This window comes from Phoxinus phoxinus, assembly GCF_949152265.1.
Source record: "Phoxinus phoxinus genome assembly, chromosome: 23".
Taxonomy (NCBI): Eukaryota; Metazoa; Chordata; class Actinopteri; order Cypriniformes; family Leuciscidae; genus Phoxinus; species Phoxinus phoxinus.
Window position 1 is genome coordinate 16,898,181 of NC_136898.1, and position 22,774 is coordinate 16,920,954.

General features: G+C 38.3%; 2 protein-coding genes across 2 annotated transcripts; both read right to left on the reverse strand.

Moving 5' to 3' along the window:
- Nucleotides 1-2,759: 2,759 nt before the first annotated feature.
- Nucleotides 2,760-6,134, reverse strand: prnpb (prion protein b). Its single transcript, XM_079599658.1, has 2 exons — nucleotides 6,008-6,134; nucleotides 2,760-4,769 (listed from the first exon to the last, which is right to left on the reverse strand). Exon 2 carries the CDS (start codon nucleotides 4,760-4,762, stop codon nucleotides 3,074-3,076), a length of 1,689 nt encoding a protein of 562 aa, XP_079455784.1. The 5' UTR covers nucleotides 4,763-4,769; nucleotides 6,008-6,134; the 3' UTR covers nucleotides 2,760-3,073.
- A 2,051-nt stretch (nucleotides 6,135-8,185) lies between these two features.
- On the reverse strand, nucleotides 8,186-21,844 carry LOC306991618 (STE20-like serine/threonine-protein kinase). The gene is made up of 17 exons (XM_079599657.1): nucleotides 21,521-21,844; nucleotides 20,024-20,188; nucleotides 19,130-19,178; nucleotides 17,681-17,830; nucleotides 17,511-17,583; nucleotides 16,432-16,626; nucleotides 16,184-16,358; nucleotides 13,563-15,434; nucleotides 13,357-13,487; nucleotides 13,149-13,272; nucleotides 12,074-12,253; nucleotides 11,868-11,997; nucleotides 10,624-10,748; nucleotides 10,329-10,514; nucleotides 8,827-8,952; nucleotides 8,622-8,735; nucleotides 8,186-8,538 (listed from the first exon to the last, which is right to left on the reverse strand). The coding sequence occupies exons 1-17, from the start codon at nucleotides 21,668-21,670 to the stop codon at nucleotides 8,413-8,415; spliced, it is 4,071 nt and encodes a 1,356-aa protein (XP_079455783.1). The 5' UTR covers nucleotides 21,671-21,844; the 3' UTR covers nucleotides 8,186-8,412.
- Between the last annotated feature and the right edge of the window lie 930 nt (nucleotides 21,845-22,774).

Consider the following 22,774-nt stretch of genomic DNA (forward strand, 5'->3'; position numbering starts at 1 on the left):
ATGAAACCTTATTAAAAGTGTTACCAACAAAATGTATATGTAAAGTAGGCCTAGCCTATTTTAAAAGTGTCTGGTACACATACATTTTGCCGTTGAAAAGCTAATTTAACATATAAAACAACTATTAAAATAGCATGTCCTACCTTATAAATTGATGTAATATTATTAACCTTTATTAAAATGTGTAATAAGATATAAATTAGTTTCCATTGTCTTTTGAAGGGACCTCTAATCACGATGGCCAATCAGAAGCTCCTGGCCATGTGGGTGTGGATGTTACTGGTGGTGTCTTTGTGTCCTTCGGCCCACTGCAAACGTGGAGGGAGTTTTGGTAGCAAAGGCGGTATGGCTCGGCCGGGCAAAGCCCCTTCCCAAAACAAGGGCCTGAAACTGGCAGGTGCTGCAGCCGCGGGGGCTCTCGGAGGAGCAGCTATCGGATACGGGCTGGGCTCTATGGGCAGAACGAGGAACGGGTACGAAGATGGCAGCAGGCGCAATTACCCCGTTGAATCTGGAAACTACAGTCACTCAAACTGGCAGAATTACAGGAACACTGGCAGCTCAGAGCAGGCCAGCATCCTCATAACACTTGGAACAGTGGCACACATCTTTATGTGGGGATGAATTACAGGGTTTGAGGCATTTGTCTCGCTGAGAGAAAATTTCATAGTGCAGAAAGGTTTCATTTTAAACTGAGGATGCGATCATTTTCTTTGATGAAGTGGAAGGGAAACTTATTTATTACGAGGATTAAATATGAAGTGAGATAGTGCTGACATATAGGCCTATGTGTCAAAGCAGGGAGGTTGGGTTAATTTACATTTTTACTGTTATATATCCAAATGTTTTAGCCGTTGGTTGGTGTGATGAATATTACATATTTAATGTATGTTGTGCTGCTATTGCCTGAAAGTACTGCAATCAAATAAGGATTTTAACATGTGATTTTATTTATTTGTTTGCTCACATCGTTATTAAAGGGTTAGTTCACCCAAAAATAAAAATTCATGTTGCTCCAAACCCGCTCCAAACTTTCATCAATCTTTTATGAAGACAAATTAAGATTTCTGTGACTGTCCCTCCGTTGAAAGTTACGCAACTACCCCTTTCAAGCCCCAGAAAGGTAGTAAAGACATCATAAAGCAATCCATGTGACTCCAGTGGTGTAACCTCAGTTTTATGAAGCGACGGCGAGTGCTTTGTGCAAAAAAGCATCAACATAATTTACGACTTTATTTACAAAGTATTATGCTCCTTCACGAGAGCACCACTCGGTGTGTTGTGTTGACGCGCGAGCAGGCGTTGTTGCGTGAACGTGCGTCAGATTAATATTTTGTAAATAAAATGGTAAATAATGCAAACAAAGTACTCGCACCGCTTCATAAAACAGGTTAAACCACTGGAGTCACATGGATTACTTTAATGATGTCTTTACTACCTTTCTGGGGCATGCAAGTGGTAGTTGCATAGGCTGCCAATGGTGGGACAGAAAGCTCTCGGATTTCATTAAAACGATCTTCATTTGTGTTCTGAAAATGAAAGCAAGTCTTATTGGTTTGGAACAACATGAGGGTGATCAATTCAATTTTTTGGGTAAACGAACTCTTTAAAACTGAAATCTCTTTTATTTAAGGGCTAATATTTAAGTGCATTCTCTCATATATCTGAAATCATTTAATGCAAACTTTGTGGACTGAAGTGTCATGTGATGGACTTAAGAAAAAAATAACAAGTTTTGCTGTTCCTTTCATTCCAGTGATGTCGGTTAATCTTCTGTCAGTTTCAGGGTATGATGTGTATTCTGGCAAGTCTTTTAAACCATGTCACTCGTTGGTCCTTGTACTGTTTACGGATTTTAAATTAATAAATAATTGACTCTGCTTATTTCCACCCCCTTTGTTTGCTTTCACCTAATCATGATGTTGGTTCTATGAATAGCCTGGTCTCATAGCAACGTGCAGCATGTATCATGTAAAGGCCACAGTGTGCTCTGTGATGTTACCATGGCAACGGTCTTCATTTTGCTAGGGGGCTATTAAACAGATCAGCCATTGTTTGATCTCTAAAGCACTGAAAACTAGTTTTTATATTCATACTGTGAATTTCGGTTTACACTGCACGTTCTTGAGGGAAATACCATTTAGAGTGAATTATTAAAAGATGTGAAATCTAATAAATTCCAGGGATGCATATATCGGCCACCATATTGGTAGCTGCTGATGTATGTTAATTTTTAATGTTATCGTATCGGCCCGTTAAGTTGTTTGAAATATGATTAAAATCACTTCAAATAAAGAAAATTCAGTTAAGGTGCAACACGTGCAGTGCAAGTCTGTCATAAAGGCTACATAAAATTATAATGACATTATAATTGTGTGTTTGGGACATAGATTTTAATGGTGAGACATTAGTTGTTGGTTTTTTGTAATAATCAGACTCTCAGAATTTATAAAAAAAGTTGGATTTAGATTTATCGGCCAATATATTATCTGCTTTCAAATATAAAGAATTATCGTATCGGACAAAATAAAAAAATCAGTGCATCCCTAATAAACACTACTAAATAATCAAGACAAATTAATCAGTTTAGATTTTATTTTAAAAAATAGAGGAAATGTGTTTTTTTCAGGGAAAAAATTAATCTTGATTGATTTTTGAATGATTCTTTTGGAAATAATATAAATAGTTACTATAAATAAATAGATCTATAACATTCAATTCCTATGAATAAATACATCAGTTGACATTTTATTTAAGGAATTCAGTTTTTATTTTCCAGGAATAATAATAAAAAATAATAGTTTTTGTATATTATACAATGATTTTATAACAAAATGCATTCATAAAACAAAAATGGCCACATTATTGTACTATACATTTAAATAGCCAGTGAGGGGGGCGGGAGTCTTGTTAGATCTTGAGCAGAAAAGAGAAACATTCAGTTAAGACGTCTTTGTATTATACACACATTTAAAATGTAACTTCAGCTTTGGTTTCCTATATTTGCAGGGTAGAACAAGAGCAACTGCATCCCATTATACAGTAGCCTATATAATCAATATATAAAGTGCTACTAAGTGCCTCTAAGAAGCATAAAGGCAGTCGTGAGAAACAGAAGAACTCCAGAGACACGGTTACCATTATGGTTACTGGAACTTCTGAAAGCTTTTTTATCTTGCTTTTCTTCCTTCCAACTTTCTTTCTGCTTCTCCTGGAAGCTCTCAGAGTAAACCAAGTACAGCTCGACACACTTTTGAACTTTCATCTGCTCAATAAGTGCTGGATAGCCAATTTGTACGATACTCACTGTGTGATCGTCCTCATCCTTATGAATCCCTGCATTCTTTGGATAATCAGTTGTAGGGGATATGGTATTATTCTTTGGCTCAACTTTCTCTAAGTAGTCTTCATTCATACCTAGATAATCAATCAGTGGCTCATCTCTTTGAATGTTGTTGTCTCTTTGAACTGCGGAATCTTCCATGTTTTGCTCTTTTAAAAGATCACTTCGCTTCATACATGTGTTCATGAATTGGTCATATGACTGAGCCTGGGCTGGCAGCTTGGATGTGTAGCTGGGTCCTCCTTTGTTGTTTCCGCCTTTAGAATGAGTGCCCTGACGTTTGTACATATAGTTGTTGTAGTGGTGTTCCTCCTGGGGGCTACGAAATTGGAAGTTAGGGCGTGGAAAGTTTCCGATTCCATAGCCTACAGCCATTCCTGCCACTGCACCAACACCTGCAGCTAGCATTGCCTTTTTTGCAAAACCTTTGGATTGTACAGAAGGACCATAGCCCATTCCTTTCACAGTTTGGGAGAAAGGAGAACCACGCATGCCATATCCACCACCTCCAAATGAGCCTCCATAACGTGGACTGAGAATCTTATTGTTGGGGTTCCAGTTGGGATATCCCCCTCCAATGGAAGGGTGTCCTCCTGGGTATCCTCCAGGTTGCCCTGCAGTTCTCACAGGATAAGATCCAGCTGCTGGATACCCAGCAGGGCTGTACCCACCTCTACCTGGATACTGATTAGAGAAACCCCCTGCTCCAGGATTCTGGTTGGGATACCCTCCAGGGTTAACACCTCCTCTTCCAGGATATTGATTGGGGCTGCCACCAGCCGAAGGATAGCTTCCTCCAGCTGGATAGCTACCTGCTCCAGGACTATGGTTGGGATACCCTGCTGGATTGGAGCCGCCTCTTCCTGGATACTGATTGGGGCTGCCACCAGCCGAAGGATAGCTTCCTCCAGCTGGATAGCTACCTGCTCCAGGATTCTTGTTGGGATACCCTCCTGGGCTAACACCTCCCCTTCCTGGATACTGATTGGGGCTGCCACCAGCCGAAGGATAGCTTCCTCCAGCTGGATAGCTACCTACTCCAGGATTCTTGTTGGGATACCCTCCTGGGCTAACACCTCCCCTTCCTGGATACTGATTGGGGCTGCCACCAGCCGAAGGATAGCTTCCTCCAGCTGGATAGCTACCTGCTCCAGGATTTTGGTTGGGATACCCTCCTGGGTTGGAGCCGCCTCTACCAGGGTACTGCTGGTTAGGGTAGCCTGGGTTACCTCCTGCACCAGGATAGGAGGGTTGTCTGGGATAGTTAGGTTGGGTCTTGGTCGCTTGTGTCGGCTTATTGGATGGCTTCTTGGAAGGGGTGTTCTTTCCTTTCTGAAACCCTTTAGTTCCTCCTGATGAATTGTGTAGCACTGCCATCAGAACCAAAATGAACAGTACAAGCTTGCATAACTGCCCCATTTTGGCCCTAACAAATCGAGACACATTGAGTTAGCATAAACTTGATAAACAGCAGGCAATTCAGAGTTTAAGGCAAAATAAATAAGCTTACTGGAATGCAGTAGTAATTTTACATAATTACAAGACAAGAGCCTAATGGACGTTATATACAATAGAGAAAGAATGGTATTTTATAATATTGTAAATATGAAAGTGTTTGCTAAAAAAGAGATGCACTTTAGACATGTTTATCTGCATTTATTAGGGATCCATCGTATTGTTTGGAAAAATGCAGTCAGTGTTTACTACAGCTCTAATGGAGGACTCTTTTAGTAAACAGGTATTGCACAGATGTGAAACATGAGAGATTAATGGACAGGAACGCATACTAGAGTAATATGGCGATACAGCACTTTCAACTGGCGTCCATAATGCACTTTAGGGAGATTGTAACATATAAAAAAATATATTTAGATGTAAGATAGTTTAAAAGCCTAAAACAATCATTAAATAAGATATTATCAATGCCTTTTCCGCTATACTTCCAGTCGAGTACTCCACTGAGAACAAAATCAACAATAGTTTAAAACATCTTGAAAATAAAGCAAGTGTTAATTTATGCCACAACCGAAAAGCCAATTGAAAAGTTTCTTATTAACTTGCCATACAAATGACTGATTCAGTTGGAGATTATTGTTTGAGAACAAAATGTTTGTGCTGAACTCAAGATTCCTCATAAGACATACTATAATCGGTTCTAATGGGCAACAATAACTAAGCAATATTGCTAAATGAATTAGCATTTCATGTTTCCTTCTGTTCCTAACAACATACATCTTAAACCTTTTTCAAACAATGTTTTCTTAAAGCAGTTTTTAATATCAATACTTTAGGTAAAGATTTAGATGAATGAGTAATATTTAACAGGCTAAATGTTCCTGTAGTATGACAAACAATTTTTGTCTATTTCAAGTAAAATAGCGTAAAACAGTATTCATAATAGTCATATTATGAAATCTTAAACTAATCATTAAAAATATAGACTAATAGACTAATCATTAAAATCTTAAACTACTTTATTGTTCAATTGTTTTTAGTACTTTTTGTTAGTATTTAGGCTAAGGCAATATGTCTTATGCATTTATACATTTAAATTCAGTTTAAATTACCTTTTATACTATGTGCCCATTTGTTACATTAAATTCAAATGTCACATTAAGTTTTCATATGTCCAGATATTTAGTAATATAAAAGCATTTCTCTTACCATAAAGAGGCTGAAAACGTCTATCCAGCAGCCCTGTTTCTGCTCAATAAAAATGATGTTGACAGTCCAGACAGATGTAATGGTCTGGGGTGTAACAATCTAATAATGTTCTTGAAAGCCTTGACAGAGCCAGGCTTGTGAGCTGTTTTTGTGTGCATGCAGATGACTATTCAAAAGCTTCGAACACATCCACCAGAAGAGAATCTGAATAGACTAAAATAGTTTTAAAGTTTATTTACATATAAATGTTCATCTTCAGGCTATGACATACACTTATAGAGGAATTATGTCTAAGCAGATTTTAAACATATTTACAAAAATACATAAACTCCAGACAAAAATAGTCTGCACTGAAACCCAAATGTCCATCTATACTGTATATATTGCCATGTGTAGCCTACTTCAGTGTTTTTTTCCCCCCCTTAGGGTATGTTTCTTTATCAAAGTCAATTTCTGTAAAAAATTAAATAAAAAATATTTTGACAAAAATGCCTATTTATTAAGAATAGTTAGTTTAACAAACTTTGATAGTGGAGCATGTTGTCACATGGGACAATGGGACAATTTTTAAAAAGCCCCAGACAAACAGATACTTACACTGTTCAAAAGTTTTGGGTCAGTAAGATGTATTAATACTTTTGAAAAAAATCTATTATGTTCACCAAGGCTACATTTATTTGATAAAAAATACAGTTAAAACAGCAATATTGTGAACTATTATTACAATTTAAGTAAGTCAGCATGAAATAGAAATTCACCCTATCTATTTTCTAAATGTATGTTATTTATCTAATTGTGAACAAATAAATATGTTTATTTTATTTTTTATTTTATTTTATTAAATTGACCTTGTAATTCTTAATCAAAATGTCATGAATCTCACCAATACATCAATTGGTGATGTATGCCAGATTTCTCCAATCATTTAGTCTGCTTAAACCCCGCCCCCTTTGTTTAATTACTTCAAGCTCGCATTCAGATCTGTCTCCATCCAATCAACAACCAACCGATATATATAGAACCAAATCCTGGCCTGCATGTTTTTCTTCTTTTTTCATTAATCCATTACTCTGATGTACATGACAATTTTAATACATTTTATTATGTCATTTATTCCGGTGAAGTCAAAGCTGAATTTTCAGCATCATTACTCCAGTCTTCAGTGTCACATGATCCTTCAGAAATCATTCTAATATGATGATTTGCTGCTCAAGAAATATTTATTATTATTATCAATGTTAAAAATAGTTGTGCTGCTTAATATTTTTGTGGAAAATGTGATACTTTTTTCAGGGTTCTTTGATGAATAGACAGTTTAAAAGTTTAAACAGCAATTATTTGAAATAGAACTCTTTTGTTATATTATAAATGTCTTTACTGTCACTTTTGATCAAATGAATGCATCCTTGCTAATAAAAGTATTAATTTCTTTTAAAGGGTAACTCTCGCCAAAATTGATCCTAGGCTATTTTTGTTCATCTACCCTAGTCAAACATTCATGTAAAAGCATAATTAGAATGGAAACTCCACTTTTAAGTTTGACCGTATTTTCGTTTTCGGTCATTATGCCTTTTGAATGGGAGTGCATGGGGCACTACAATGAGAGCAATTTCAATGAGAGCAAAACACTAAGGAGGCTCGACAACATAAAACTGTGCTTGAAGTATCACCAGGGGCTCTACACATGAACTCGAGCATTGACTACATTGTTTGTGTACACAGAGTTTACTAAAAAGAAAGGTTTTGTACGACTCACTTTATCAGTTAGTGTTTCTGGTGGCTGGAATTTTGTCAGTCAAAAGTAGTCGATCTCCGAATGCAACGTAACATGAGAGTAAAGATGGAGAGCTCCTAAAGCTTGTTTCCATATAAATTGCCATGAGCTAAGTGTCTAAGTTATCATGCTTTTCATTGGAATTACAAGTTCATGACATTTCCTCATATGGAGTCATTTCATTACGTTGCATTCGGAGATCGACTACTTTAGACTGACAAAATGCCGGCGGACAGAAACATAGTGAGTTGTTCAAAATCTTTATTTTTAGTAAACTCTGTGTACACAAACAATCACCCCTGGTGATACTTCAAGCACAGTTTCATGTTGTGTCGAGCCGCCTTTATAGTGTTTTAAAAATAGTGCTCTCATTGTAGTGCCCCATGCACTCCCATTCAAAAGGCATTTTGACCGAAACCGAAAATACGGTCAAACTTAAAAGTGGAGTTTCCATTCTAATTATGCTTTTACACGAATGTTTGACTCGGGTAGATTAACAAAAATAGCCTAGGATAAATTTAGGTGACAGTTACCCTTTAAGAAAAAAATCTTACTGACACCAACCTTTTGAACTGTACATACTGTATACTGTATATAAAGGCATTAGGGTTTAGTGTATTCCTTCACTTTGTCAGGAGAAGCTTAGGTTATGGAAGAACTTTGGACGGCGAGCTGCATGTCGGTTTTCCGGCTCACTGCCTCGTCTCCTGGTTCCTTCTTTTTCTCTACGTCTGCGAGCCAGATCCTCCTCTAACACCTAAACATACGCATACAACAGTCGTTACGTTTCTGCCCAATCAAGAAGCTTTAAACCTCAATTTTTTTTCTTCTATCCGATACCTCTTTTCTGCATGCAAGCTTATCTCTCCATTCGTTGAGCTCCAGAGTGTGCTCGTCCTCTAGAGCTTTGATCTTTTTCTTCTCCATGTCCACAAGAACTTGAAGCTTCTCATTCTAAAATCCAAACACAGAGACACTGAGAATCACCTTCCCTCAATATGAAAACACTGTAAGGCTATAGATAGAAAAACTGTAGTTGATGTACCTGAAGCTGCTGTAATTCAGCTGTACTGGCATCACATTGTTCCTGCACCGCTTTTAACTGGTTATCATGACTTTCTTGAAGACTCTGTTTCTCTTGCTTCTGTCTGGCTTCCTCCTCTGACAAAAACTGAGGACGTAAAAGCAGAGAGGACAAACTGTATCAATTGCAACTGTTCCGTTTTAGGGCGTTTTTCAGACCAGTAGATAGTTTGCTTAGTTCTGAAACATGGATAAAAAGGGTAATGATGTGGCCATTTCTTCTTGGTTCGGTTCCCTTTCACAAGGCAACATTTCTAAACAACCCAAAATTTGGTATTACAAGTCATGTGCGAGTAAACTGTCCTCTCACTGGTCAGAGTGCACCTGTTTATGTTTCAGGATTCTGCTCCAAACGGTCATCCACCAGATCCTCTGCTTACTCTGGTTTTCTTTGAAGCTGTTGTTATATTACTTTATCATTTTGAGCAGGAATCAAGGCTTCGTCGGAACAACATTCTTACCATGTGTATCCCATTCTTCTCGATCCACTCCGAGCAGGATTCGAACCGGGGTATCCGGTGTGGGAGGCGGGCGAACTAACAAGGACGCTAAAGACAACAGCCCCTAGCGCCTCTTGAGGCCAGGGGAATGTGGTTTACACTAGGGGTGTAACGGTACGCAAAAATCACGGTTCGGTATGTACCTCGGTTTTAAAGTCACGGTTCGGTTCATTTTCGGTACAGTAAGGGAAAGAAATGCAAAACATTAAACTAGCTAGCGAGAGGCTGGGCTAAAGCGAGCGTGCCGTGTATGTGGTGATCGGGCCGAATTTTAGGCAGTAGATTTTAGACAGCAGTGTTTTTGACGCATGTTCCGCACACAAAACTAGCCTAATTTACGTGAAAGATTGCATTCGCTGCACATGTGAACCGTACCGAAAGTCCTGTACCGAAACGGTCCGGTACGAATACATGTACCGTTACACCCCTAGTTTACACACACAGCTCTTACTGGCCTACGTTACACCCACCCCCCCCTTAAACCTCACTCCCATCCGGGTCATGGCACCAAATGTAACCGATCCTACTCGACCCACTCCGAGCAGGATACGAACAGGGGTCTCCAGCGTCGGAGGCGGGCACGCTAACAAGGATGCTAAAGACAACAGCCTCTAGCGCCTCTTGAGGCCAGGGGATTGAGGTTTACACACACAGCTCTTACTGGCCTACGTTACAACCACCCCCCCAAACCTCACTCCCATCCGGGTCACGGCACCAAATGTAACCGATCCTACTCTACCCACTTAGAGTGGGATTCGAAACAGGGGTCTCCGGCGTGGGAGGCGGGCATGCTAACAAGGACGCTAAAGACAACAGTCTCTAGCGTCAGTCGCTAGTGTGCCTCTTGAGTGAACCAAGGGAGTGAGGTTTATGTCTGTTACACATACCTATTTCGGAGAAGAGCAATTAGGCGGCATTTTAAAATTGTACTCTTTCAACATTCAAAAGGCTTATGAATTCAAACCTGTGTGAGACGTTGTCGCTGCTCAGGGCCGCTCAGACCTTGCTTCCTGAGCTCCACTTTGAACGGATTCAAACGGGACTTTGCTTCAGCTTTTTGGGCCTTATGTAAGGACGCTCTCTCCTGGGCCTGCAATGACTTCTGCTCTTCTAGAAAAGCCTGCTGGAACCGAGACGCTCTCTCCTTATCCTGCCATAAGAGCCAAAAAAAGACTGGTCAGGATAAGGCACAGGAAAAACAGAGAGGGTAAATAGAAAACAGGCTGCAGAATGCTTTTGGAGGTTACCACATAATTTACCTTGTTGTGTCTCTTGGTCAGCTGCTGTCTCTGTAGGGAATACTGCTCCTTCACCTGCTGTTTGAATAGGTGGTACTTCTCCTGTAGATGGCGCTGTTCTAACTCCCAAATTACTGCCTCACGAGCTTGAGAAAGAAGGAAACAGTGTGTATGTTTAGAAACACACACTACCAAACCCTCTCCTGTGTGGAAAGTGTGGAAAGTCCACACCACTATAACGATAGCGACACAAAGGAACAATATTGTTGGGATCACTTTCAGAATTATAATTTTTTCAGCTGATGAATGATTCAAAACATTGACAGCCAATCAGAGTTCATCCTACTTAGAAAAGCTTGGGCATTTAAAGCGACAGATGACATAACTGCAGCGCGTGCTTATAATAAACAGAGTAATTCATCTGTTGATGTGGACAAAATATAGCTATCATTATAGGGTACGTTTACACAACAACGATGTACTAAAAACGTTTTTCCTTTGTGTTTTCCGTGTACAGACGACAACGTGTCAAAATGATCCCCGTTCACACGGATTCACAAAATGACTAAAAAAGCTGTATTATTCATACCAGGCCAGTAGATGGCGATGTCACTTTGTAAAGAAACACTACGCACCTATAGACTGAACATGTAATACACATGCGCATGATGTCACCGTTTTCACAAATTCGCGTTTTTATAATTAACACAGAGATGAGACTGGTATCGTTTTCAAAAACGAGCACTTTGAAACCCATTTTCAAAAGTTGCCGTTTTCAGGCCCCCAAAACGTTGTGTAAATGAAAAACCAAAATGCATAAAAAGTGTTTGCAAACTGCATAACAGGTGTTGTGTAGACGGCCCCATAGTTATCTTTATAGCAATTGGTTCAGTGTGAAAGTGCCTTAAAAGTGAAATAATGAAAAATATACGTTTAACTACATTTTCAGACAAGCGTACATATATGGTTTTAAATAAATTATTTGTTCGTTTAAAAAAGTTACTTATCAACATTTTTATTTTGCAATAAAAAAGTGTGATTATTAATTCCTTAATTTTGTCACTTTATTTTATTTTGTTTTATCCCTTAATTATCTAGTATTCCATTCTTAAATAGAGTCATCCTCTAATTATGGTTGGTCCTGTAAACATCTCCTGCGAGCAATATTTAATATTTTGCTGAGAATGACCAAGTACAGTCATCATAAATAGTGATTCTTGTGCAAATTACATAACAAATAAGTGTTTGAGCAGTGGCATACTAACCACGCTTGAGCTGCTGAGATTTGGCCGTGATCTCCCACTCCATGGACGCCACCTTCCTCTTATGTTCCTGAACGCCTTTCTGCAGAGCATCATTCAGCTCCTGCTGCTGCTTCTGCAGGAACCGCTGCTCCTAAAGCACAAATACACTGTTTTCATGCGTTCAGGCCTAGTTCTGTGTCAGTGTGGGTAAATGCACCAGTCCGTACCTCTTTAGGGTCTGCTTTCAGTGCGCTGTTCTTGCGGCTCAGCTCTTTCTCCTGCTGGGCCTTGAGTCTCCGTGCGTCCTCCCTGAGCCGGGAGGTGTGCTCGGCCTCCATCTGACCGCTTTGCTGCTGGTACTGTTTCTCAAGTCTCTCAAGCTCACCGTCATAGTACTGTTTCTTGCTCTGCAACAGGATAAACATACGGCTGAGACGGAGGTTATCAATGGGCAGGCATCTTTATTTCTAGTGCTCATAATGATTGTTATGAATAATTACCTCACATCATGCTTATTGAGGAGACTGTGCTAATACTTTTTTAAGTAATCATACAATTCAGTGTTATTATAAACAGTATATGCTATTATATATGATAGTTTCTTTTTACATTTTGAATTAGCTTATTTTTCATTTTAGTTATTTCAGTTTTAGTGATCTTTTTACCTCAAGTAAAACAAGGTAACATTTGTAATTTTCCTTTAAGTGTTTTAAGTTTTCATCTAACATTTAATTTTTATTCAGCTTTATTTCAATTAGAGAAAACTGGTTTTAATAGGTTTAGTTAATAATGTTAAATTGTTTTGCCTGTTGAACAATAAAAAGGAGAAAAAAAATTTTTTTTTCATTTGACATTTTTCCATTTGTGTTAAACTGACAAAATTAAAACATTAAAAAAAAATGTAACAAAAACAATAAATAGTTTGTATGTTACAGGTGAATTTACAGGTGAACAGATTGTGCCAACATGCACTGATATGGTTTAGTAAAAGTTAATGAATGGTTAAATATTTGCCCAAATTTATGGCTACACCTTTATTTATTGATAGATGATGATTTAAATCTTAAAATAGGCAGGAAAAAAAATATTTTCAACATTGACTGGTATCAACAAACTAAAAAATAGTAGATATTGAGCCAAACAAATGGCTGCCAATGCCATTATCTTTTGTTATCTATAACTACATCTAATGATCTGCCAGTTGTGTACTTTAGACAAAAAGCGCGATTGGAAACATTTCTATTTTATAGCAAGTCTTAAGTTGCTAACTGAGACCAGAGTGGTTTGGTGCATGTGACTTACAGTCATCTCTTGTTCTATGTGTCGGAACATCTGCTCTCGCTGCTGCTGAAGTTTCTGCTCCAGCTGTGCATGTTCTCTCTGCTCTTCTCTCTGCAAGAGCTTCAACGCGTGCAGCTCCTGTCGTCTGCGAACACATACACAAACACATACATTCAGAATGTGATACTTCCGTTTTCCTATGTCCACTCTAAGCACAAATAATTGTTACCTGTTGTGGCGCATTTGTTGTTCCTTGCTGTCTCCTTCACCAAGCACTTTGGAAGTGGTGACACTGACCTCATGACCATCCACCATAAATTTGCGGGTCCTTTTAACGGTTCGCCTGCTTGGGTGCGTTTCCTGAATGAACATAAACAGAATGTTGAATTTGTCTGGTTGCTAATGTTTTTAGCTAGTTGTTTGTTTCACACTCACCCCTTCAAACCCAGGAGACAGCAGAGACTCGGTAGGAGAAAGAGGTGGAAATGCGTCTTCATTTGATTCCTTAGGTGTGGATCCATTAGATTCATGTGGTGGTGGTAAGTCTGAATCTTTCAAGCCATTTGCATGTGGCATTTCTTGCTCGTTTTGGTCCTCTTGAAAAGTAAACATCACTTGTTTTTTCAACTTTGGTCCAGGAACATCTGTTGTATCTTCAGAAAGATGTTTCGATTGCTCCCCTGTAACATTCTTTGTACTATCTGTATTCATTTGAAGCTCTTTCTGAGGTTCCTCTGAATCCGTCCCATCTTCTTTTTGTTCAGAACAGATTTCTGTTAGACTTGCTCTCTCTTGATCTCCAACAGCATCTCCTTCATTACCAATGATGTTCTTTTCTCCATCAGAATTGATCACTTCTTTATTTTGACATGACAACTCTGGCGTCTGTGAATCAATGATCTCTGTCGTCTCATTTTGGGTTGGTGTCTCCATCTCCTCAGGTTCTCTCGTGTTCTCGTTGTTTTTGTTTCTTGAGTCTACATCCTCATGATCAACCTCCATGGCAACGTCTTCCTTGCTGGTTGAACGTTCCTCTTCCTCTGTTTCTGGAAGGGGATCCTTGTCTTTTTCACAGCTTTCCTCTTCCTCAGATTTTTCATTTCTTGAGTTGACATCTTCCTCAGTAGTAATATGTTCTTCGCTGACAGCTTCTTTGATATCCTCAAACTCTGCCTTAATGGTAATGTGATCTTCTCTGGTGTTGGTTATATGTTCTTCTGTCCCTGCACTAACATCCTTGTCGTTTTCACAGCTTTCCTCTTTCGTTTCATCCCCTGTTTCTCCATCTGTCTCCAGTTCTGCTGGTTTTTCTATTTCAGCCTCAGTTTTTTCTTCTACAGCGTCCTTTTCTGATGGTTCAGTTGTCTGTTGTGCTTCCTTAAGGTCAGGAACTTCTTCAGGAACATTATTAGAAGGCATCTCAACAGTTAAGCTTTTGTTTATATCTACTGTGAGAGGAGAATTGAAAGTTTCCAAAGGACAGTCCAAATCAAGGTACTCGTATTTATAATTTCCCTCATTCCTTTCAGTTTTTTTGGCTGGTGGTGTTTCCAAAGACAAAGCTGAAACCAGTGTGCTCTGTGGATGTGTTGTGTCTCTGTCGATAACTGCAGGTTTTCTGAGGGATTTCCAAAATGTTTGGTCATCGTTTCCAGAATCAACAGACTTCACATTGCCGTTTGTTTCTTCACTAGCGTCAGTGTCCTCCTTGGCAAGTTCTAGTGTTTCCTTTTCAGAGGAATCTGTCAGTAACGGTGTTTGTTCTGGTTCGCTTGAGTGGTTTAAGTTTTGGGCTTCCTCCTTGTCAGTTTCTACTCTAGCTTCCTTGTCTTTGGTGTCAGTGACCTCATTACTTGGAGCATCAACCATGTCAGATATTTGCTCAGTCGGTTTGTCAGTGCTTTCACTTTCATTGCCATCTGAAGGGCAAGTTCCCACAGTTTGTGCTGCGCTTGAATCTTCTGAGTCTTTAGCTGCTTGAACGGGTGGATTGTCACCCCAGAATCCAGATTTGCAACGACGGGAGCTCCCGGTCAGAAACGAGAGCAGATTTCCTGGAACGGAGAGGCGTCTTGCCCTCTTCTGAGCTTTATCTGTGGCGTGGGAAGCCCTGCGGGTTACTTTAAACGCAGGTTTTGGCTCTGAGTTGGTGGGAGACTGAGGAATATCATCTGGAACAGAGGTCTTCTGAGGGGTCTCAGGTTCTTTTGGTCCTTGTTCTTCAATGGCTTGTCCCGGTTGTGCCGCTGTTTGCTCTGACTCGGTGGCGATCGTCTCTTTCACAGAACATTGGAAATCCAACAAAGACTGCAGTTGAAAAAATGCAGAAAATGCTGTATTAAGATATGTACTGCTACACCCTTGGATTATGTTTGGTTCACAGATCCAAAAACAGATGAGTCAAACACATCAAATAGGTCAACAAATAAGTCAGAAAAGTTAGAAAAACATACATAAATTTTTTCAAGAAAAGTTTCAATTTAATGACTACAAAAATGTCATATGGTGCAACCATAAAAAAGTAATACAATATTTTCATTACACCATGAAACCATGTGAGCATTTCATATATTTGATTTATTTGTTTTTGAAAGAAGTCTCTTATGCTTTAAAAAAAACAGGAATATTATGAAATATTTTTTTTTTAAGTCTTTGGTGTCACATGATCCTTCAGGAATCATTATAATATGCTGATTTAATGCTCAAGAAACATGTATTATTATTATTATCAATGTTGAAAACAGTCATGCTTAACATTTGTGTGAAATACAAGCATTTCCTTGAATTAGAAATCATTGTGTCATTATAAATTAAGTTCAAAACGAAGGTTTGGGAGGAGCCCAATATATATATATATATATATATATATATATATATATATATATATATATATATATATCATATCATATTTAATTTAATTTAATTTAATTTAATTTAATTTAATTTAATTTAATTTAATTTAATTTAATTTAATTTAATTTAATTTCATTTCATTTCATTTCATTAATAATTTATTATTTATAATTTTTTTAATTAACATTTCATCATGTGTTTACCTCAGCCTCTATGACCTCAGTGACCTCTGCTTTGGCCTCAGCAACGAGTTCTTTAAGGGCTCGTCCGTCTCGTCCCGCATAAGAGAAAGGGTGGGCCATGAGCTGTTGGGCACCCCAACGAGCCTCAGGGTTCTTCTGCAAGGTCCTCCGTAGAAAATCTTGGAAATGTGATGACCTGTCGACAAAAATCAGGATAAGCCTAAAACTCTGAGCGGATTTAGAGCGGGGACGGCGAAGTGAAGACCCACCAGTGGCGAGGATTGGAGAGTGTGGGTGGAGGAGACTTGGTGATCTTCAGCAGGACCCTCATAGGGTTGAGAGAATGATGAGGGGGCTCCATCTCAGCAGCCTCAATTAAAGTGATGCCCAATGACCAGATGTCGGCTTTAGAGGAGTAGGGATTGTCCTTCGACGTTTCACACATAATCACCTCAGGTGCCATCCTTAAAAGACAAAATATTTGAATCTATTTTTTGTTTTCAGTAGAGGAATAATTTATTGTGTTACTTTTTATGAAGTTAAATCATTTAAAGTGCCCCTATTACGCTATTTTAAAGGGTCCTCATTTTGTTTTTGAGGTCTCCTACAATAGGTTTACATGCATCCAAGGTCAAAATAAAACTTGAATTTTGTCATATTATACATTGCAGCATCACCTCTTTTTGTCTAAAACGGTTTGATAAAGGATTTGGTCTCACAGTCAGAGTCAGATTCATTCTCTCCAAAACCACTTACGTCAGAAACAAAACGGCCATTACAATATCTGAATTTCAGCTCTGGAGGCTTCCTCAGCGCTTGATACACAGAGATAACAGCAATTATGGACTCTTTTTTACCGTGTCAATTCGAGGACGAGTCCTCATCCTTTGGAAGTGCATGCAGAGTGGTTTTGGTTTTGCTTTCACAGGGCAGAAAACAGCATCTTCTCGAACATGTCTACAACATGTACCAACCCCCAGGTCTCAGCTACAACTACAGTGTTTGCAGGCAGCCAATGAAGACCATAGGCTGGCATTATGTGATTTGTTTCAAACCTATGTAGTTTCGTGCAGGAAGTAAGACTGGAATTACTGACGACTCGTTTCAGTCAGTTTCTTTCTTTTGGGAGACAATGACTCCATTCATTGTGCACTCTGCAGACCTTTTACATTCACAAACAGCTGTATTGCAAACTACATGAACGATAATATCCGAAAAAGCATAAAAGGGGCACTTTAAAGGGATAGTGTACCCAAAATGTTTACCTTTTACTCACCCTCATGTTGATCTGTATGAAATAATACAAGGGTGAGTAAATGATAACAGAAATAGCATTTGGGAGTCTCACCAGTATGGAGTTCCGATGAAAGTTGATCGTTTTTGAAGGGTATTGTCATTTTTTGCAGACACACCAAAGTCAGCTGCAAGAAAAGAGAACATAAATAAATACAGCACAGACTGTATTGAGTACTTAGGCCTAAAAATGTGAGAGGGGAACAAAGAAGAGTATATCTGTACCTAGTTTGACCTGCCCATCCGTAGTGAGCAGAATGTTGCCTGCCTTCAGGTCTCTGTGTATAATGTAATGCTGGTGGAGATAAGACAGACCCTGTAGAGTCTGACAGCAGACCTCACTGATCTGCTGCTCCGTAAGGCCGCGCTCCAGCTCTGAAACACAGTATAAAGTGCGATAATGCAACACAGATACAACCATACAGGTGCTGGTCATATAATTAGAATATCATGAAAAAGTTGATTTAATTCAGTGAAACTTGTATATTATATTCATTCATTACCTACAGACTGATATATTTCAAATGTTTATTTCTTTTAATTTTGATGATTATAACCGACAACTAATGAAAATCCCAAATTCAGTATCTCAGAAAATTAGAATATTACTTAAGACCAATACAAATAAAGGATTTTTAGGAATACTGGCCAACTGAAAAGTATGAACATGAAAAGTATGAGCATGTACAGCACTCAATACTTAGTTGCGGCTCCTTTTGCCTGAATTACTGCAGCAATGCGGCGTGATGGAGTCGGTCAGTCTGTGGCACTGCTCAGGTGTTATGAGAGCCCAGGTTGCTCTGATAGTGGCCTTCAGCTCTTCTGCATTGTTGGGTCTGGCGTATCGCATCTTCCATAGATGTTCTATAGGGTTAAGGTCAGGCGAGTTTGCTGGCCAATTAAGAACAGGGATACCATGGTCCTTAAACCAGGTACTGGTAGCTTTGGCACTGTGTGCAGGTGCCAAGTCCTGTTGGAAAATGAAATCTGCATCTCCATAAAGTTGGTCAGCAGCAGGAAGCATGAAGTGCTCTAAAACTTCCTGGTAGACGGCTGCGTTGACCTTGGACCTCAGAAAACACAGTGGACCAACACCAGCAGATGACATGGCACCCCAAACCATCACTGACTGTGGAAACTTTACACTGGACTTCAAGCAACGTGGATTCTGTGCCTCTCCTCTCTTCCTCCAGACTCTGGGACCGCGATTTTCAAATGAGATGCTAAATTTGCTCTCATCAGAAAAGAGGACTTTGGTCCACTGTGCTTTATTAAATCCAGAGTCACCGCAGCCGTCTACCATTTTCAGAGCACTTCATGCTTCCTTCATTTTCCAGCCGGATTTGCCCCTGCCCACACTGCCAAAAGAACCAACATCTGGTTCAATGACCATGGTATTACTGTGTAATTACTGTGTGATTTCATGTAATATTCTAATTTTCTGGGATTTTGATTTCGTGGGTTTCATAAGCTGTAAGCCATAATCATCAAAATTGTCAAAATAAAGGCTTGAAATATCTCACTTTGCATGTAATGAGTCTATATAATATATTAGTTTCACCTGTTAAGTTGATTTCTTGAAATAAATCAACTTTTTGATGATATTCTAATTATATGACCAGCACCTGTACATGATTATAAATGATTATAGTGTCAAGTATGTTCCAGACTCACCCAACATGATATCATCCAGAGCTCCTCCAGGGCAGTACTCAATCAGGATCTAAAAACAGAAAGCATTCAGGGACTTATAGTTCAACTATGAGGACATCAAGCAATATATATATATATATACATATATAAAATACAGTACCGGTCTTTAATAAAAATAAAGGGAAAAAACTGTAATATTGTGAAATATTATTACAATTTGAAATAATGGTTTTCTATTACAATATACTCTAAAATGTTATTTATTCCTGTGATGGCAAAGCTGAATTTTCAGCATCATTACTCCAGTCTTCAGTGTCACATGATCCTTCAGAAATCATTCTAATATGATGATTTCATACTCAAAGTTAGAATCAGTTGTGCTGCTTAATATTTTAATATAGCTCTTCACTGACACTGTTTTCTACTTGGAATAAGTAAATAAGCAAAAATTTGTGGACATAATAAAACTGCATGATGATACACTCAACAAAGATGAATTGTGATTAGCAGTATTCTGTGGTAAAAATGACAATGATGGAAATGGCACATATTGGCTAACTACTATATATACATATATCCTGTGAAAAATTGTTGGTTATGATGGAACTGAATGATGATACCACAACTGAGGGAGTCATAAATATGAGTACAAACATATTATATATTAATGATTTCACACAATATTTTGAAGCTTATTTCATTCTTTGTTATGATGTATATTCATATTTTAACATTTAATGTATGGGTCTTGGTCAAGGGTAACACAATGCAATCTATACACATAAAGGAAGAGAGTTTTATACAGCATTTAAAGTATAGTCAATCCATATAACAAAAGATTAAAAAGAAAAATGCTACTCTGTAACAAAAAAAACATCTAGCTGGAAAACAAACAGCCAAAAACAGATGGCTTACCCACAGCCAGCCCTCAAAGAAGATGGCGTCCAGCAAGGAGAGGATGTTTGCATGGCGACAGGCTGCTAGGATGTCTATCTCAGTCATGTAGTCGTCCAGCTGCTCTTCACTGCGCACTTCAATCACTTTAACAGCTCCCAGGACCCCTGTAGTCTGATTCTGAGCCTGAGATCAACATTACACACTGTAACACTTGTCTTTGTCACTTCTAAAACAGGTGCATCAGAAGTTATTAAAGCAGGCCATGGTGCAAGACATGCATTTATAGAAACTGAAAACTGCTGAAAGCTGTACTGCAAAGTGTGATTCGTTGCAGAGAAAGACGCAGAAAGGAGGTTGATTTATATGGGGTTGAAATCACTAACAGGAAGCCATCTTTGATCTTTCACATTTTGGTTTAGCAGGAACTTGCAAAACCGCAGTGTAGCCCTAACCCCTCATTATCTGTCACCTTGGAAACCTACAACCCTAAAAAAAGAAAAAAACCTACAAGTTTTTCATCTCAAAGCAATTTTTCCTGGTGACTGCATGGTTCAATAAACTAAAATGACATCAAATTAATTGTGATAAAATAAAGTGTTTTCTAAGTCTATACAGTAAATATTGATCTGAAATTTAGATTTTCTGGCTATTTTGTCTTTTTAAAAAATATATAAAATACAATATCTAAACATTATTAAAACAAGATTAATTTACTTGAGAAGCAATACTGCATAAAACAGTACGACTTGTTTAAGTGTATTTTAGTGGCTCTTTTTGCAGTTTACATCATTACACCACCAGTAGGTGGCGACAGGTGAGTGCACCAATGAGAGTTGAATCATTCCCTCAACCGATTCAAACAAACTGATTCATTTAGGAACAAAACATTACTACTCAGGTCAAAAGCAATTCTGCTTTGACTTGATTTTTGGAACCCCCACATAAGAAAAAACAAACATGCTTTAGTACATCTTAATTATTACATACTAAGATAGAAAGTCAAAAGTTATTACATACCAAGTCACAATTGTTATGAAAAGTCAAAGTAATGAGTCATTATGACATAGAAAGTCAACATTTCGTCTTTTATCTAATTACGTGTTAGTATGTCATAATTGTTACTTAGTAAGTAATTTCTATTTTTTAATGTCATCATTTTAACTTTTTATGACTTTTTAAACATAAAACAACGACTAGCAAAAGTATTTGTCAGTTTAGCTGGCATCTGGCATGCCTGTCTAAAGTGGGAGGGATTTCCTTGAAACTAGATCAGACCATGTCAGTAAAGGGCTAATGTAGTTAACTCATGTTAACTAACGAACCTTATTGTAAAGTGTTACCGGGCCAGTTTTTTTTAAATATATTTTTTTAAGCATTTAGTGATTTTCTTGCTAACATTAAATCCAATATAGTTTGCAGTAAATGACCTGAGAGAAATATATTGCAAGTGTGTTCTGTTATTTTGTATTTAACAGATAATTGAATCTCATTATCATCATCATTTGAATCCCTTACCTTATACACCTTCCCAAAAGCTCCATCCCCCAGTTCTCCCTGGGTATCCCACATCTGGTGAGGATCAACATCCCTCTTCAGGTTTTCATAGTGCCTAACTCGCTTTTTCTCCACACCCAGCCGAAAGATACGCATCAGGAGGGAGGCCATGGCTCCCTCCCTTTAAATTCACCCCAACTCCTTAATAAATCTCAGTCCCTTTAGTCTATCGGTGGTCCTCAATGTCTCATTCAGCGACCAAAACCCTCGCCCAAACTCAAAACAAGACAAGACAACCGTCCGAGTCTCTCTATGTCAAAGATGTTTTTGGCTGTCTTCCCTCATGCGCACCTCAGAACACGACAGGAAGCTGCAAGTGGCAACCACATCCTTCAAAAATATAGGTCTCAATGTTGTGTAGGATGTGCACCTCATCTGTAGAGATGTCTTTGTGCTGTCTATTGTATTGGGTTTTTGAGCAGCCATTGTTTGAAAACATAATGATTTAGATTTTATATGAGTGACTGGTTTCAGAGTGAGTATATTGTGTTCAATTTTGCAGAAAGGCAGATTGCTCTGTAAGCTGTAAACGCACGTGGTTCCTATACTTAATTATGGTTTCAAAACCTAACCTGTAACAGTGGTTAAGTGGGTCCCCAAACTGTATATAGGCTACACGTGCTAGCTTAAAATCACCCTTTTTTATATATAAAAGAAAAATAATTGAATGAAAAAAAAAATCCATCATGGGACTAGAAACGTCATCAGTAAGATACTTCTCCACTGTTCGCTTCGTTTACTGACATATGTAGGATGATCTGAGAGATGTAGTCCTACACTTTAACCACTAGATGGTCCCACCTCCACATAATTAACCAATTATGTTTGGAAATGGAACATTTTATTGAAATCTAAAGGGAAAAAAAACCTGCACATTGAGTTTTTGTTGAGTATGAACTGTCATACATCAGTCTTATGGCTGATATGCTAAAGTGAGAATGGAGCTCATAATTGAGAAGAGAAAAACACTATAATCACGTAAACCTAAGTTGATTCAGTACAGTAAGTGTTCCTCTTGTACACTATTACTAACAAAAAAAAGTTATTCCTAGGTTTACTTTATAATTTTTTTTAAAGATTTGACCTGAAGGTGGACATTTTTAGAATAAAAGCCTACAAACCCCTTTACTTGTTAAACAAAATATATGTATAAACCACTGTAAAACAATAATAAACTATCAATCCAACTACAGCAAACAGGTTGCAACAGCATTT